Raw genomic sequence first — 12,555 nt, 5'->3', positions numbered from 1 at the left:
TGAAATTTAAAACTTACATTGTTTATGATGTAGAGGTTTTGTCTCATGAAATGAGACCAGAATGAATATGTATAGCAGTGGTTCTGAGAGAGCTAATCCTCAAGAGCTCTTAGGACAGATGCCAGAACACATGATACCATGGCGTCTCTCATGCTTACATCCTCAAAACCAAAATTGTATTTATTTAATTCTTTTTTGAGACAGGATCACTCTACAATCCAGGCTGGCCTCGAACTGGAGCCAGTCCGCTTGCCTCAATTTTGTGAGTGCTGGAATTATAGGTATGCACCGCCACACCCAGCTTGTCAAATTTGGTGGGAGAAGCTTTAATTTTTCTTAAATGCAAATGATTAGATTAGAAATTTGTCTATCAGATTTACAAGTTAATGATTATCTTGTGTGGTGACACACCTGTAATCTGAGCATTAGAGAAGCTGAGGCAGGAGGTTCACCATGAGCTTGAGTCCAGGCTGAACTATGTAATGAGATGCCATTTCCAAAAAAATGTAATGCATTATTCTATGTAATACATGTCATAAAATCTTTTTGTTTGTTTTTTGTACCAGGGATCAAACTCTCAACCTTGTGCTTGCTAGGCAGGTGCTTATGCTGCTGAGCTAAATCCCAGCCCTAATATAATACAAAATTTAGAAAGGTTGAAAATAAGAGAATGGGTACATACACCTGTCTTCCTTATTTTTTTTTTTTTAAAAAGAAAGCCCATGATGAAAAAATATGAGATCTTAACTAAGAAAATGAGGGGCTGGGGATATAGCTTAGTGGCACAGCACCTGCCTGGCAAGCATAAGCTTTTAGTTGGATCCATGATACCAAGTATATACATATATATATATATATTAGAAAATGATGTAGTGCAGCAGTAACTCCTGAGATGTACTAACCCGCCAAGTGGGGAAATGCTGAAATGCTGCCAGGAGTTGCGAATAAGCTGCCAAGGAATAAAGTCCAAGGCTGCATACCTGAAGTGCTTCATCCAAAATAAACAGTGCCTGTGGGGACAAGAGTTTATATCACAGGTGTGCAACACACACCTGGCTATATCCTATATACTCCTAATCATCCAAATTACGGAACCTAATACAATGCAAATGCTGTGCAAATCGTTGGACTGCATTAAGGAATAATGCCAAGAGGATAAAAGTTGATCCATGTTCAGTATAGATGGTTTTTCTTTCCCATGTACTATCCACTGTTGGTTAAATCTATAGATGTGAAATCGAGAGGTACAGAGAGCTGACTACATACTGAATTCTGCATCCAGCAAAGGGTTCAGATTCTTCTCAGGCACAAGTAGAGCAAAAAACTAATGAACAGTCTGTAAGTTTCAGGAGAGATCACAGACAATAACAAAAGAAATTTATGTATTTATATTTTGGGGTTTTTTGAGACAGGGTCTCACTTTGTAATTCAGGCTGGCCTGAAACTTGTGGTAATGCTCTTGCCTCAGCCTCTTGAGTGCTGAGGGTACAGGCATGCTCCACCACTTCCAGCATATACTCAAAAGTTAATCTACATATTTGCTACTTTGAGAGGCAGTATGAAGTAGTGGCTAAAAACAAGTACTATGGAGAAAGGGTGCAAATTCTACTGATTCACTATGTATATGATGTTAGGAAAGTTTTCTAACCTGTACCTCCTCATATCCAGAATGGGGCTGATAATTTGTATCTTCTTGCAATGGTCATTAATGTTCAGGAGAGAGTTTCTTTATCCCACTTTTCAGACACACAATTCCACTTCTTGTGATGGGGTAAGTTCATCTGATTAGTTCTGGCCAACTAGAGAGTCGTGCATGGACATAATGTATGTCACTTTTTGGCTAGAGCTCACAATTCATAGTCTTCAGTCCATAACTGGTTCCAAAGCACCATAGCACAGCAGAGGGAGGTCACAGAGGAGAAACAGTTCATGGTGTGGTAGGCAAGAGACTGAGCTGCAGGTCTCTCTTTTCCTTCTAGCTCAAGCCTTTTGGGTGGTGCCACTTATACCCGGGGTAGGGATTCTGTCTTCTGTAAACCTATTCAGCCACAGCTACAACTGCAAATTGCAACAAATGGACTCGTTAGTACCTCACCCTTAATTCCAGTATCATATACCCTAGAACCAGCCACCTCTGAGAAGAGTCACCTGTGGGCACATGAGGCTTTGGAGGACATCTAGATACAAGCCATAGCACATGACAACCTGGAAGGTGAGAAAGTACCAATGGACTGGTGGTCTTGGGAGAAGTTGGAAAGCAGGGTATTAATAGCATTATGAGCATCTTGGTTTTCTTTCACTGAGGTATTCCAAAAAAGGCTCAGAATAGAATTGGCTGGTTTATGAGCACACAGGAAGGGCAATAGGAAAAAGGAAGTGTGCGTGGATGTGCTTATAATGGTGAGCTATGAGATTTCAGCCAGTTGAGAGGAAGAATGATGTGGAGAGGACAGCTGAAGGGATAGTGAACAGAGCTGGGTTACTGGGTTGGAAGTCCCATGGGGTTAAATCATCTGGATCTGGGATTCAGGACAAAGAGGTGGACAGTTAAGTGGGGAGGAAGGAGGTTGAGGCTGAAGAAAGTTCAGCATCACATTAGGAGCAAATGTGGAGATGACGTTCTCCATGGAAGAAAACCTCAAGTTGCTTTCTCAGCTCTACTGGCCCCGTATTTCTGGAAGCCTCCCTGGGGGCAGCCATAAAGAACTCTGCAAGCACCTTGGCTATTGCAAGCAGCCTTGTTTTAGTTACCTGCCTTCTCCAGGAGGGACGCTAAGACTATAGGCAGCGGCTCAGCATGTGTCTTAAGTGGACCTAGAGCCTTAGCTGATGCAGGACTTGTGGCCACCGTGGAATGAAACTGGCAAACACGAGACATAAATGTGAAAGGCAAGATTTGGGGGGAAAGTCCATAAATACTTTTAAGATACCACAATCCCCTTTCAAAACAACTTAAGTATTGGGAGCTCTTACACTGAGTCTGGGAACGGTGAATATTGAAGAATCTGGCTCCTTGTTAAAATTTTATGTGCAGGTTTTTTTAGACCTAAATATAAGCAACCACAAAAGTCTTCTCTGCATGGTGTCATGGGGAAGGCTGCTCTCTGCACAGTGCACCGCCTTGCTGGGCACCTCTGGATGTCGCCTCAGTTAGGATGTGGGCCCCCCTGGGGGCTGTGCTCTTTCATAAACTACCATCCCTAGCCTGTGTCTTTCCTGCATCCCTTTAGCTGAAGCCTTGAGCAGAAGCCACTGAAAACCTCGAACACTTCTCTCCACCCACTTGTACTTTTCCACTCTTAGCTTTAGTCTCTCCTTTCCCACTCCTGCCCAATTCAGAGTCCAAAAAACTGCTGGAGTCATTCGTTGGAGCCCTTCTCAACTAAGACAACCCCAACTGCTGCACGGATTCACTTACATTAAACTCCAAAGTCTGTCAACTCAGTTCCTGCTCTCTGATAAACATGCTCAATAACTTTGTTCTCAGGCATCAATATCAACTGTCTGTTGGATTCCTGGGGAACTTCCCATGTTGACTGATGCCCCATGTACCAGTGTTATGCTCCAGTTATTCAAATACTGTCCTAATTTTCAGTCAGTAACAAATATGGTACTTTAAATATAGGTCTCAGCCCTGGCTGCACGTTAAAATCACCTAGGGAACTTTTAAAAATGCCAATGCCAGTTAATTCCCTAGAATGTCTGATTTTTAATTTCACTGACTTAGAGAAAAGCACAGTTCTGCCCCCAAAAATCCTGTATCTCTCACTCTTTCGCTCTGCTACCTTGGCTGTGTCATATTCCTACACCTCAGTTTGCTCATCTGTGATATGGGAGGGGTGATCCTTGCTTCCCAAGGGTGCTATGAAAATTGAAATTAGATCCTAGGAATCACTTGTCACCTGCTTTGTGCATATTCAATGGTATCTTACTCCAAATATGAAATAAGAGCTTCCTGTTAGCCAAAGGACATGGAAGGCCTAGTTAGGACTAGTTGAAATTTGGATGGATAGAGAGACAAAGGGGAAACTCCGTTTGGTCTTCCATGGCCTGAAAAAGAAAACAGAAAGAAAAAGGCCTTTATTGAGGGTAAGAGAGGGCTGCCGAAAAGATGCAAGCACCCTCTGGAAGTCAGGGAAAAGCCCACGAGCTTTATTTGGAATCTGGGCGGAGTTGAAGGGGGCTGGCTGACGGAATGACGTATTGACAGCTGATTGGAGGAGTGTTAGCATGTGCGTGAAAAGTGGGAGGTTTGACTTTCGGGTTCAGGAGGAAGTACTGTCCAGTGCCAAAGGGACACACAGGAAAAACCTGTCACTCCCAATTGCCAGGAAAGAACAATTGGAGCCCATTCCTTTGGTATTATACTTGGAATACTGAACTCTGACCTTTCTCATCTGATCCTTGTCTCAGCGGGCAAGAAATCAATCCACAGGGACAAAGCACCTGCCTCATAGGTGCACATGGAGATGGTGCACCAGGAGCCCAGCCTACTCTGCACATGCCTTCAGTCCTCCTTTCCAGCTGGTCCTCTAGAGAGGACACTGCTTCTGGTTTACATCTCTGGTCACAAGCTGTGGCTTGAAAGAGGCGCTGGAAGGACATGGGAATGGATCCTGGGCTTGAGACTGACGGTGTGCAGATATGAAAACCTACGTGAACCAAGGTTGGGAACAGAAAGGGACAGGCCACAGACCAGCAGCTTTTACACTGTCTTGCTGCAGGCCACACCAGTTTTAGGGCTAGCTCCCACTCAAGTGTTCATTTTGCAAGAGTTTTCAAGCTGAATGTTAAAAGCTCCAGCACTTCCTCAAATGTTCTCATTATTTTGAAATCATACTTTTAAAAAATCAAATAAATGCTTAGCTCTATGCTTGGGACATGGTAAGTGCTTGATAAATATTGGAGAGGTAATGTCCAAATATACTTGCCAAATTCGGAAGGGCTCAAGCATCTTGCTCAATAGTAGGATGGGAAGAGGAAATTGCCAATTTAATGGTGACTTTTTTCCACTGTAGAATAATCCTTTTTTCACCAAGTTTTTCCTCCAGTCTAGTTTTTCCCCTCTTTGTCCCGAAAGGTTATCTGAGCAAGGAGGGGGCTGACGGACACGATGGTGACAGCGAGGGCCAGGCACCTGCTGTCTGGCCATGTGTCCATCTGGCCTGCTGCTTTGTTGACTCTGCTTGCCAGTGTGCTGCCCTGACTTCTATACTCTGGCTCTGGATGGAAACTTGGTAGCACACTCCCAGAGGGGAGCGGGGCTTTCCAAACCACACTAAATTCCTCACACTCCACAGGACTAGGAGGAAAGAGGAAAGAGGAAAATCAAATGAAAATACGGCATACAGGGTTCTTGCTGTATGCCTGGCTCCACACAGGTGTTTCCACATTCTACGGTGCTCACCCCAGCAGGTCTCACAATCCAATAAAGCAGGCATTTTATTTATTTTTTATTTTTTGTCTTTTTCATTTTTATCGGTACCGGGGATCGAACTCACGACAGCCTGCTTACAAGGCAGGCGCTTATGCCCCTGAGCTAAACCCCCAGACCCAAGGCAGGCATTTTAGCTGGAAGTTCTCATCCAGACCTAGTGTTAGGAACTGAAATCCCTGCACCCAGTGAAATTCTGTATGGAGACAGGCCCTCAGTGAGGCAGTAGAGTTAAAAGAGGTGCAGGGATAGGCTCTAATCCAGGAGAATCAGTGTCCTTATGAAAAGAGGAAGAAACACCAGAGCTCTCGAGTTCTCTGTGGCACACACGGAGGATTTGTGATGAATGACACAGCCAGAAGGCTGCTCCTTACAAGCCAGGGACACAGCTCTCCCCAGAAACCAAATCTCCAACTGTTGATTTTGAACTCCTAGCTTCCAGCATTGTGAGAAAGTAAGTATCTGTTATTTCAGTCACCCAGCCTAAGCTACTTTGTTACAGCAACTTGAGAAGATAAACCAACATAGGGATCCCCTCCTGGGAGCTGGAATAGATGGTTACTGATGCATTCTAATTTCTGAGTACATCCTAGGTCCACTATCCTGTCTGGCATTCTTGGGACTCACTGTCCACTGCCGTTTGAGTTTCTTTCCCTTGTCTCATCTGTTAAAACCAAGTTCCAGCTTCCCCTGTGTATTTCTTTTAGTTTCTGCTGTGCCATTCCACTTGGCCAGGAACCCTTTTGTAAATCAGGGATTTTTGCTTTTTAAACTGGGATCTGTGTTGCTCTGGCTGGCGTTGAACTCCTCAGCTCAAGGGGAGAGGATCAGATCCCTGAGTAACTGAACAACAGAAAGTATCACCAGAGTCAGCATCAAAGGGATTTTTTAAAGGCACATTCTCGCTATTTGAAGCAATCCTCCTGCTTCAGCCTCACGAGTTCTAGGATTACAGGTGTGCACCACCACACCCAGCTCAGAGGGATTCCCCGCCCCACCACCACCACCAAGAGGGATTCTTTGGCAGTTTGTTTTCATGCCATTTCTTTTTTGATGGGCTCCAAGCAGCTTCAGACCCAGACTGAATTGCATATTCAGGGATGAGGGGGTGAGTGGCCAGGAAGGAAGGAGATCAAGTTTCCCCGGCTCTGCACTTCCTGCGGGGGGGGGGGGGGGAAGCCACTTGGGAGGAAGAAGCCAGGCTCCTGTTGAGTTGAGCTGGCTGTGAGGAAGGCTGGGTGCTGCAGCACAGGTTTCCCTCCCAGGTGGCCAGCATATGTCACCTTCATCTGTTCCCTGGGGCTCCATCCTCAGCCTCAAAGACTCATCGTGTTACTAACAGCACTGGACAGAGGGCTTTTCCATGCAGTAGCCAGGATAGAGTCAGTGTAAAGGACAGATTCTGGAGTCTGACTGGCTTTGATTTCTGTCTGTGAGACTCCCTAGGGGATCTTAAGCAAGTACCTTACGTCTTTGAACTGCAGTTCTTTCCTTGTTAAACAGGGCTACTGGCTCTTGCTTTGTAGGACTGTGATGGTTTCCATTATTTCTAGAAATCCCAGTTTAGGGTTTGGTCGGTGTTTATACCACTTACTCTCTTCTTGAGTCAGTCCTGCCAACAACCTGAACTGTAACTCTGAATTTTCATATGGGGACTAGGGAGAAGATGCAAACTAGCTACCTTTTAAAAAGTTTTGTTTATACTGTTTTGTTGTTGTTTTCCCGAGAAGACACTGGGAAAGGGCAGACTAGCCATAATCTTTGCCTAAGCACATCTTTAGGAAGAAAAACCCAGCCTGCAAATGATAGTCATTTCCAGGCTAAATGTTGACCTTGGCAGTTGGCAATGGAGATTTTTTTTTCTTTTGTAGCTAATGAATGAATGAATGAATGTCTATGTAAGGTCTGATTTGGGGGGAGGGATTCACCAGGCTTTGAGGGTATTCTCAGCTCACTTGGGGTGGCACATTCTCCTGTCCCTATCAATGTACTGAATCCAACTTCTGTGTTGCAGGAAATTCCCTTCAGAAATGGAGACTGTCTGGGAGTCATTTTTCTCAACCATCCTGCAGACCCTGGGGGAGATCACTGTGTGTTTCTGCTCTGCTCTGGCTTTTGTGACCTCTTAGAAAGGGCAGCCCAAGAAGATGAGAACAACACCACCATGAGGCCAGACAGCCCCGCTGTATCCCTGTCCCAGGGCATGCCATGCTTTGGGGATAAGAATGTCCTGGTGCCAAGGAAAGGGTGGTACATTTCAGCCCCAAAGACTGGCACTGAGAGACACTGTGGTTAGTTAGCATAGCTGCTTTCCAAAGAGTAGCACTGAGCTCTGCCTCCCCCACTTAAATTTGGACGAATAGTTTATGGTCAGAAGCCCTACTTGTAATATGGAATGGCAACAAAACCATCTCAGAGCTGGTGGAATGATTAAATGTAATAGTGAATGCAAAAGAGCTTAGAATAAACTGCTAAAAGCTTTATGTGGTTAAGATTCATGTTTTGAGCTAGACAGGTTGAATGTGCCAATGTCTATGTCCTTCCCTAGACTTCGGCTTGGTCTTGTGCTTGGCTAATATGAATAGAGATTCCCTCATCATTTCTAAGGGGAACTTTAGAATCTCATTAGCAACGTCCAGGTTATCGTTTCTCTGCCCTTTTGATTAGAGGAAGTGTTATGAAAATGGGAGCCAAGATCTAGGGTGATTAGAGTAACTGCGGCTGATAGGCCAGGGGATGTGGGAGACTGTTCTGTAGCAAAACGCAGCCTGGTCTCACCAGCACACTCGGTGACTGTTTCTTTTATGTGATTTAATAGAAAACAATAAAACACCCACACAGAGGGAAAAACAGCACATACACACGAAGCCTGGACACAACAGTCTTGGGGAGAGCTCAGGGAGACCGTGCTCTGGCTGCTACTTGCTCTTGGGAAGGGGCCGGTAGACACCGACGACCACCGCGTGGTCCCTCTCATAGGGCTCCAGGGTCAGCTGCTCTTGCGGCTTCAAGTTCTCCTGCTGCAACTTCCTCACCTCCGATGCAAACACAGCCTCTGCGGAGGCCGTGGAGTCGATGCAGTTGGCCTTGATGGAAATGAGAAAGTGGCCACCGTTGCGCAGGAAAGTGTGCGCGTTCAGAGCCACGATGCGCGACTGGTCCGGCTGGGCCACGTCGGCGAAGATCACGTCCACCATCCCGATGAGCATACGGTACCTGAGCGGATGCCGGGCATCTTCCAGAACCGGGATGATGTTGGTTCGCTTTTTGGCCACGTTGACCAGATCGCGGCCTGCGCGGTGGGAAAACTCCACTGCGTAGACCAGGCCATCCGGGCCGATGATGTCGGAGACGTGGGAGACGGTGGTGCCCGAGGCAGCGCCCAGGTACAGCACTTTGGACTTGGGCTTGATGTGGATCTGGTCGACCCCTCCCAGGATGGCGGCGGCCAGCTTGGAGCGGAAGGGGTTCCACGTGCGGTACTCCTGCTTCACGCCGTTCTCGGTGACCGTGACGCGCCGCTCGCCATACACCGAGAGGCCGGGCACCAGGTTCAGCGTGACCAGCGCGTCCTCCCCGCCGCGGTAGATGAACACGCCCTCGTGCCGGTGCGGCTCCACGCACACCGCGCTAGAGCCCTTCCTGCGGCGGCTCTTGCTCTTGGTCACCGCGCCGCTGCGCCGCTGGCTGCCGCCCCGGTCCCTGCTGTCGCTGCTGCCGCTGCTGCGCCCGCGACCCTTACCTCGGCCGCCGCCGAAGGCACGCGTGCGCGCCCCGAAGCCGCCCTTGCTCCCCGAGCCGCCGCCGTCTCCTCCCTTCCCCCCTCCGCCTCGGCCCCCGCTCCAGCCGCTGCTCCAGCCGCCGCCCCCGCGACCCCCCGAGTTGCCCCCGCGGGAGCTCGGCGCCGACTTCATGGCGCCCTGGAGCGAGCGCCCGCCGATGGGGTGGGGGCGGTTGTCAGGGGTTACCGGCGGCCGGGGACGGTTGTCAAGGGTTACGGGTCGGAGGGCTGCAGTGGGCGCTGACAGGTGTCAGGGATCGCCGCTGACTCTCGGTGATTTTCCTGGAGAGGGACGAGGGTCAGCGGCCGCGGGTGTGCGCGCAGCAGCCGCTGGGCCCGGGAGGCAGCGGACAGGTCCGGCTCTGGCGCAGTCCCGGGAGCCGCCCCTTGACGCACGGACTGGCGTGATTGCATCACACCCGTTTGGGCGACCCTGCAGCCCCGGAAGCCCCTTCTCAGCTAGCGCGCAGATGCAGCGTGCTCAGGTGTAACCCTTCGCCTTCTCTTCTGTTTCCTCCAGGACCCTGGTTCCCTGGGCCCGGCGCGTTTCTGTGGCACAGGAAGCAGGCCTGGGATTCAGTCCTGGCCACCTGCTTGCTGTCTAGTCTCGGGAAGCTTACCTGGCTCTGTCCCTGAGAGTCTTGTTTGAATTGAGGCAAGTTTCTTTTTGATCATCCTGTCTGTGAAATAAATCCTATCTGTGGAATATCTCGAAGGTTTGTTTTGTAGCACAGATGCTTACTCCAGCTGTGACATGTGTCAAGTGCTCTATTAGCGATAGCTTTCTTGTTTGGATTTTCAGCTATTTCTTTTGGTCAGTCCTTTTAGTGGCACACAGTGTTACTTTATATACAATAAAATGCAGCAGTTTTTTGTTCTGATACAGATATTCCGACAAGACACTTAAACACATAGTATATTTTGACTTATCTACTCCACTTTGAAAGGGTTTTTTCGTTTTTCTTTTTGCCTTTGCAGTCTTGGGGTTCAAATCCAGGGCCTCCTACATGCAAGGCAAGTGCTCTACCACTGAGCCACAGCCCGGGTTCTTTTTAAAATTTTATTTTGAGACAAGCGTGGTGGTGCACAGAGAATCACCAGGAGTTCGAAGTCAGCCTACACAGTGAGTTCAAGGCCAGCCTGAATTACACAGTGAAACTTTATCTCAAAAAAAAAATTTTTTTTTTTAATTTGAGATAAGGTCTCGCTGCCTTGCCTAGACTGGCCACTACTTGATATGTGTCCCAGGCCAACTTGCAACTCAGGATCCTATTGCCTCAGTGTCCCAAGTGCAGGGAGTACAGTTGTGCACAACTAAAGTCAGCCACTTTGAAAGTTTTATCCTAAGGAGATGACCCTTGTGAGAAATGAGAGCAAATAGAACTGAGGAAGTGAAGGTTATGAGCATAAAGAGGCCCTATGAGAGAGAGAGAGAGAGAGAGAGAGAGAGAGAGAGAGAGAGAGAGAAAGAGAGAGAGAGAGATTATGATAAAGGTAGCATTGGTGATTACCATCATGGAAATGGTGGAGAGGCTGAGAAAGTGGACTAATCCAAGAGATACTTGCAAGAGAGCATTCACAGGGGCTGGGGATTTAGCTCAGCGGCATAAGTGCCTGCCATGCAAGCAGGCAGTCATGAGTTTGATCCCCGGTACCGATAAAAAGGAAAAAGACAAAAAAAGAGAGAGAGCATTCACAAGATTTCCTGACATACTGCACACAGGGAATCAAAAATAGGAAAACTTAAAGACAGAGACAGGTAAAGTGTCATGGTTTCCCTGCTGTGGATAATAGCCTGAAAATTCCAGATGTAGTTGATTTCTGTTTAGTTCTGCTGTATCCCATTCACTGTACTAAATCCCAGAGACTGTTCTAGAAATATTACAGCAAGAAAGTATTGATTCTTTCATTAAAATGGGAATATACATGCCATTTCTGCAAGACATGTCAATAGGAGCCAAGATGTCACATTTATCCTTGAATTATCCTTCCTCTCCCTCATTCTGGCTCTTTCTCTCCAACACCAAGACAGCAACAAATGTGCCCCCACGGCTTTACTGCCTAGTCAGTACCATGGACAGCGGCAAAAATTTGGTGCCATTTTCACCACTGGTGGTAGCTTCAGGACACAGCCAAGAGCTCGGCCTGTGGGCAGGTGGTGTAAGCAACTGGGTGATCTCCCTAATAGTGGAGCTAAGTGCCTGATTCAGAGAGACAATACCCGAAGTTCATGGTACATATCAGGCAGAGCATACTGAATGCTCCAGATGTACACAAGATAAAAATTTTTCTTCCATCCTGGTCTTCAGCCCTTCCTGTCTTACATTAACAGAAATACCAGCTCTGGTTATTCTTTCAAGACTATAATGCCTCATAGGGAGACACATGTGTGCCTATAGGAGCGAGAAGTCTGCAAACAAGGTGACTAATGATCAACTCTATAGTTCCTATGATGAGTGATTCACATAAAATACTACACTAGAGGTTTCCACTCTCCTACTACAGATTGAGGTGTAGTTTTTAAAATGATGAGCTATGCTTGTTGTCTTGGTTTGGGTTGCCTCTAAAATTAGGCCCTGTGATGTTAAATTTTTTGTGCCAACTTGACATGGATTGACCAGATATTTGGCCAAATATTGTTCTGGATGTTTCTCTGGGGGTATTTTTGTTGAGACTAACATTAAATTAGTAGACTGCATAAAGCAAGTTGCTCTTCATTATATCAGGAAAACTTCATCTAATCAGTTGAAAGCCTGAATAAGATAAAAGGTTGATCCTCCCCATGGGAGAGAGAATTCTCCTAACAACCTTTGAACTGGGGCATAAGCTATTCATGCTTGACAAACTTTGAATAAGGGCAATAGTTTTGCATGATCCTATATGCATTCTGCAAGTTGTTTCTTGGGAGAACCCTAATTTCCCTGACAAAAGGGTTCAACTTTAGGGGGCTTATTTGAGAAGTGACCTCAGTCAGCATATAGGGGTACAGGAAAATGAAATGGGTGAGATATAAAGGGTGCATTAAGCAGCAGAATACAACAGTGGGCTACCCGGTGCTCAGTTGTGCAGGAACTGTGTGAAAATTAACTCAGAACTGTCCTACTGGCTGGGAGGGTTATGAAAATTAACTCATTATTCCTTTCCCTGCTATTACTAGTTGTTGCTGGGGCACGAACTCCTTTGCCCGTCAAATTGTTCTCATGAATGAACCCTGAGTTGAACTTCAGCTGTCTGTTGATGTGATCACTGCCTCTTGGTGCAACTTTTTTTTTTCTTTTTTTTTTTTGTGTGTGTGTCTTTTTCCTTTTTACTGGTACCAGGGATCGAACTCACGACTGCC

At 46.8% G+C, this 12,555-nt stretch overlaps 1 protein-coding gene across 1 annotated transcript; it reads right to left on the bottom strand.

The window, feature by feature from the left end:
• Positions 1–8,224: 8,224 nt before the first annotated feature.
• Positions 8,225–9,630, bottom strand: Fbll1 (fibrillarin like 1). Its single transcript, XM_013156058.3, has one exon. The coding sequence runs from the start codon at positions 9,346–9,348 to the stop codon at positions 8,353–8,355; it is 996 nt and encodes a 331-aa protein (XP_013011512.2). The 5' UTR covers positions 9,349–9,630; the 3' UTR covers positions 8,225–8,352.
• Between the last annotated feature and the right edge of the window lie 2,925 nt (positions 9,631–12,555).

Source organism: Cavia porcellus, unplaced genomic scaffold, assembly GCF_034190915.1.
Source record: "Cavia porcellus strain 051 isolate PalLab524CR breed Dunkin Hartley unplaced genomic scaffold, mCavPor4.1 scaffold_19, whole genome shotgun sequence".
Classification (NCBI taxonomy): Eukaryota; Metazoa; Chordata; class Mammalia; order Rodentia; family Caviidae; genus Cavia; species Cavia porcellus.
The sequence above is the reverse complement of the archived record's forward strand: the minus strand, read 5'-3'. Positions and strand labels throughout refer to the sequence as shown.

Bases quoted from the DNA above. Each gene is read 5' to 3' on its own strand.
- Fbll1 (XM_013156058.3), bottom strand. From the start codon at position 9,348: ATGAAGTCGGCGCCGAGCTCCCGCGGGGGCAACTCGGGGGGTCGCGGG.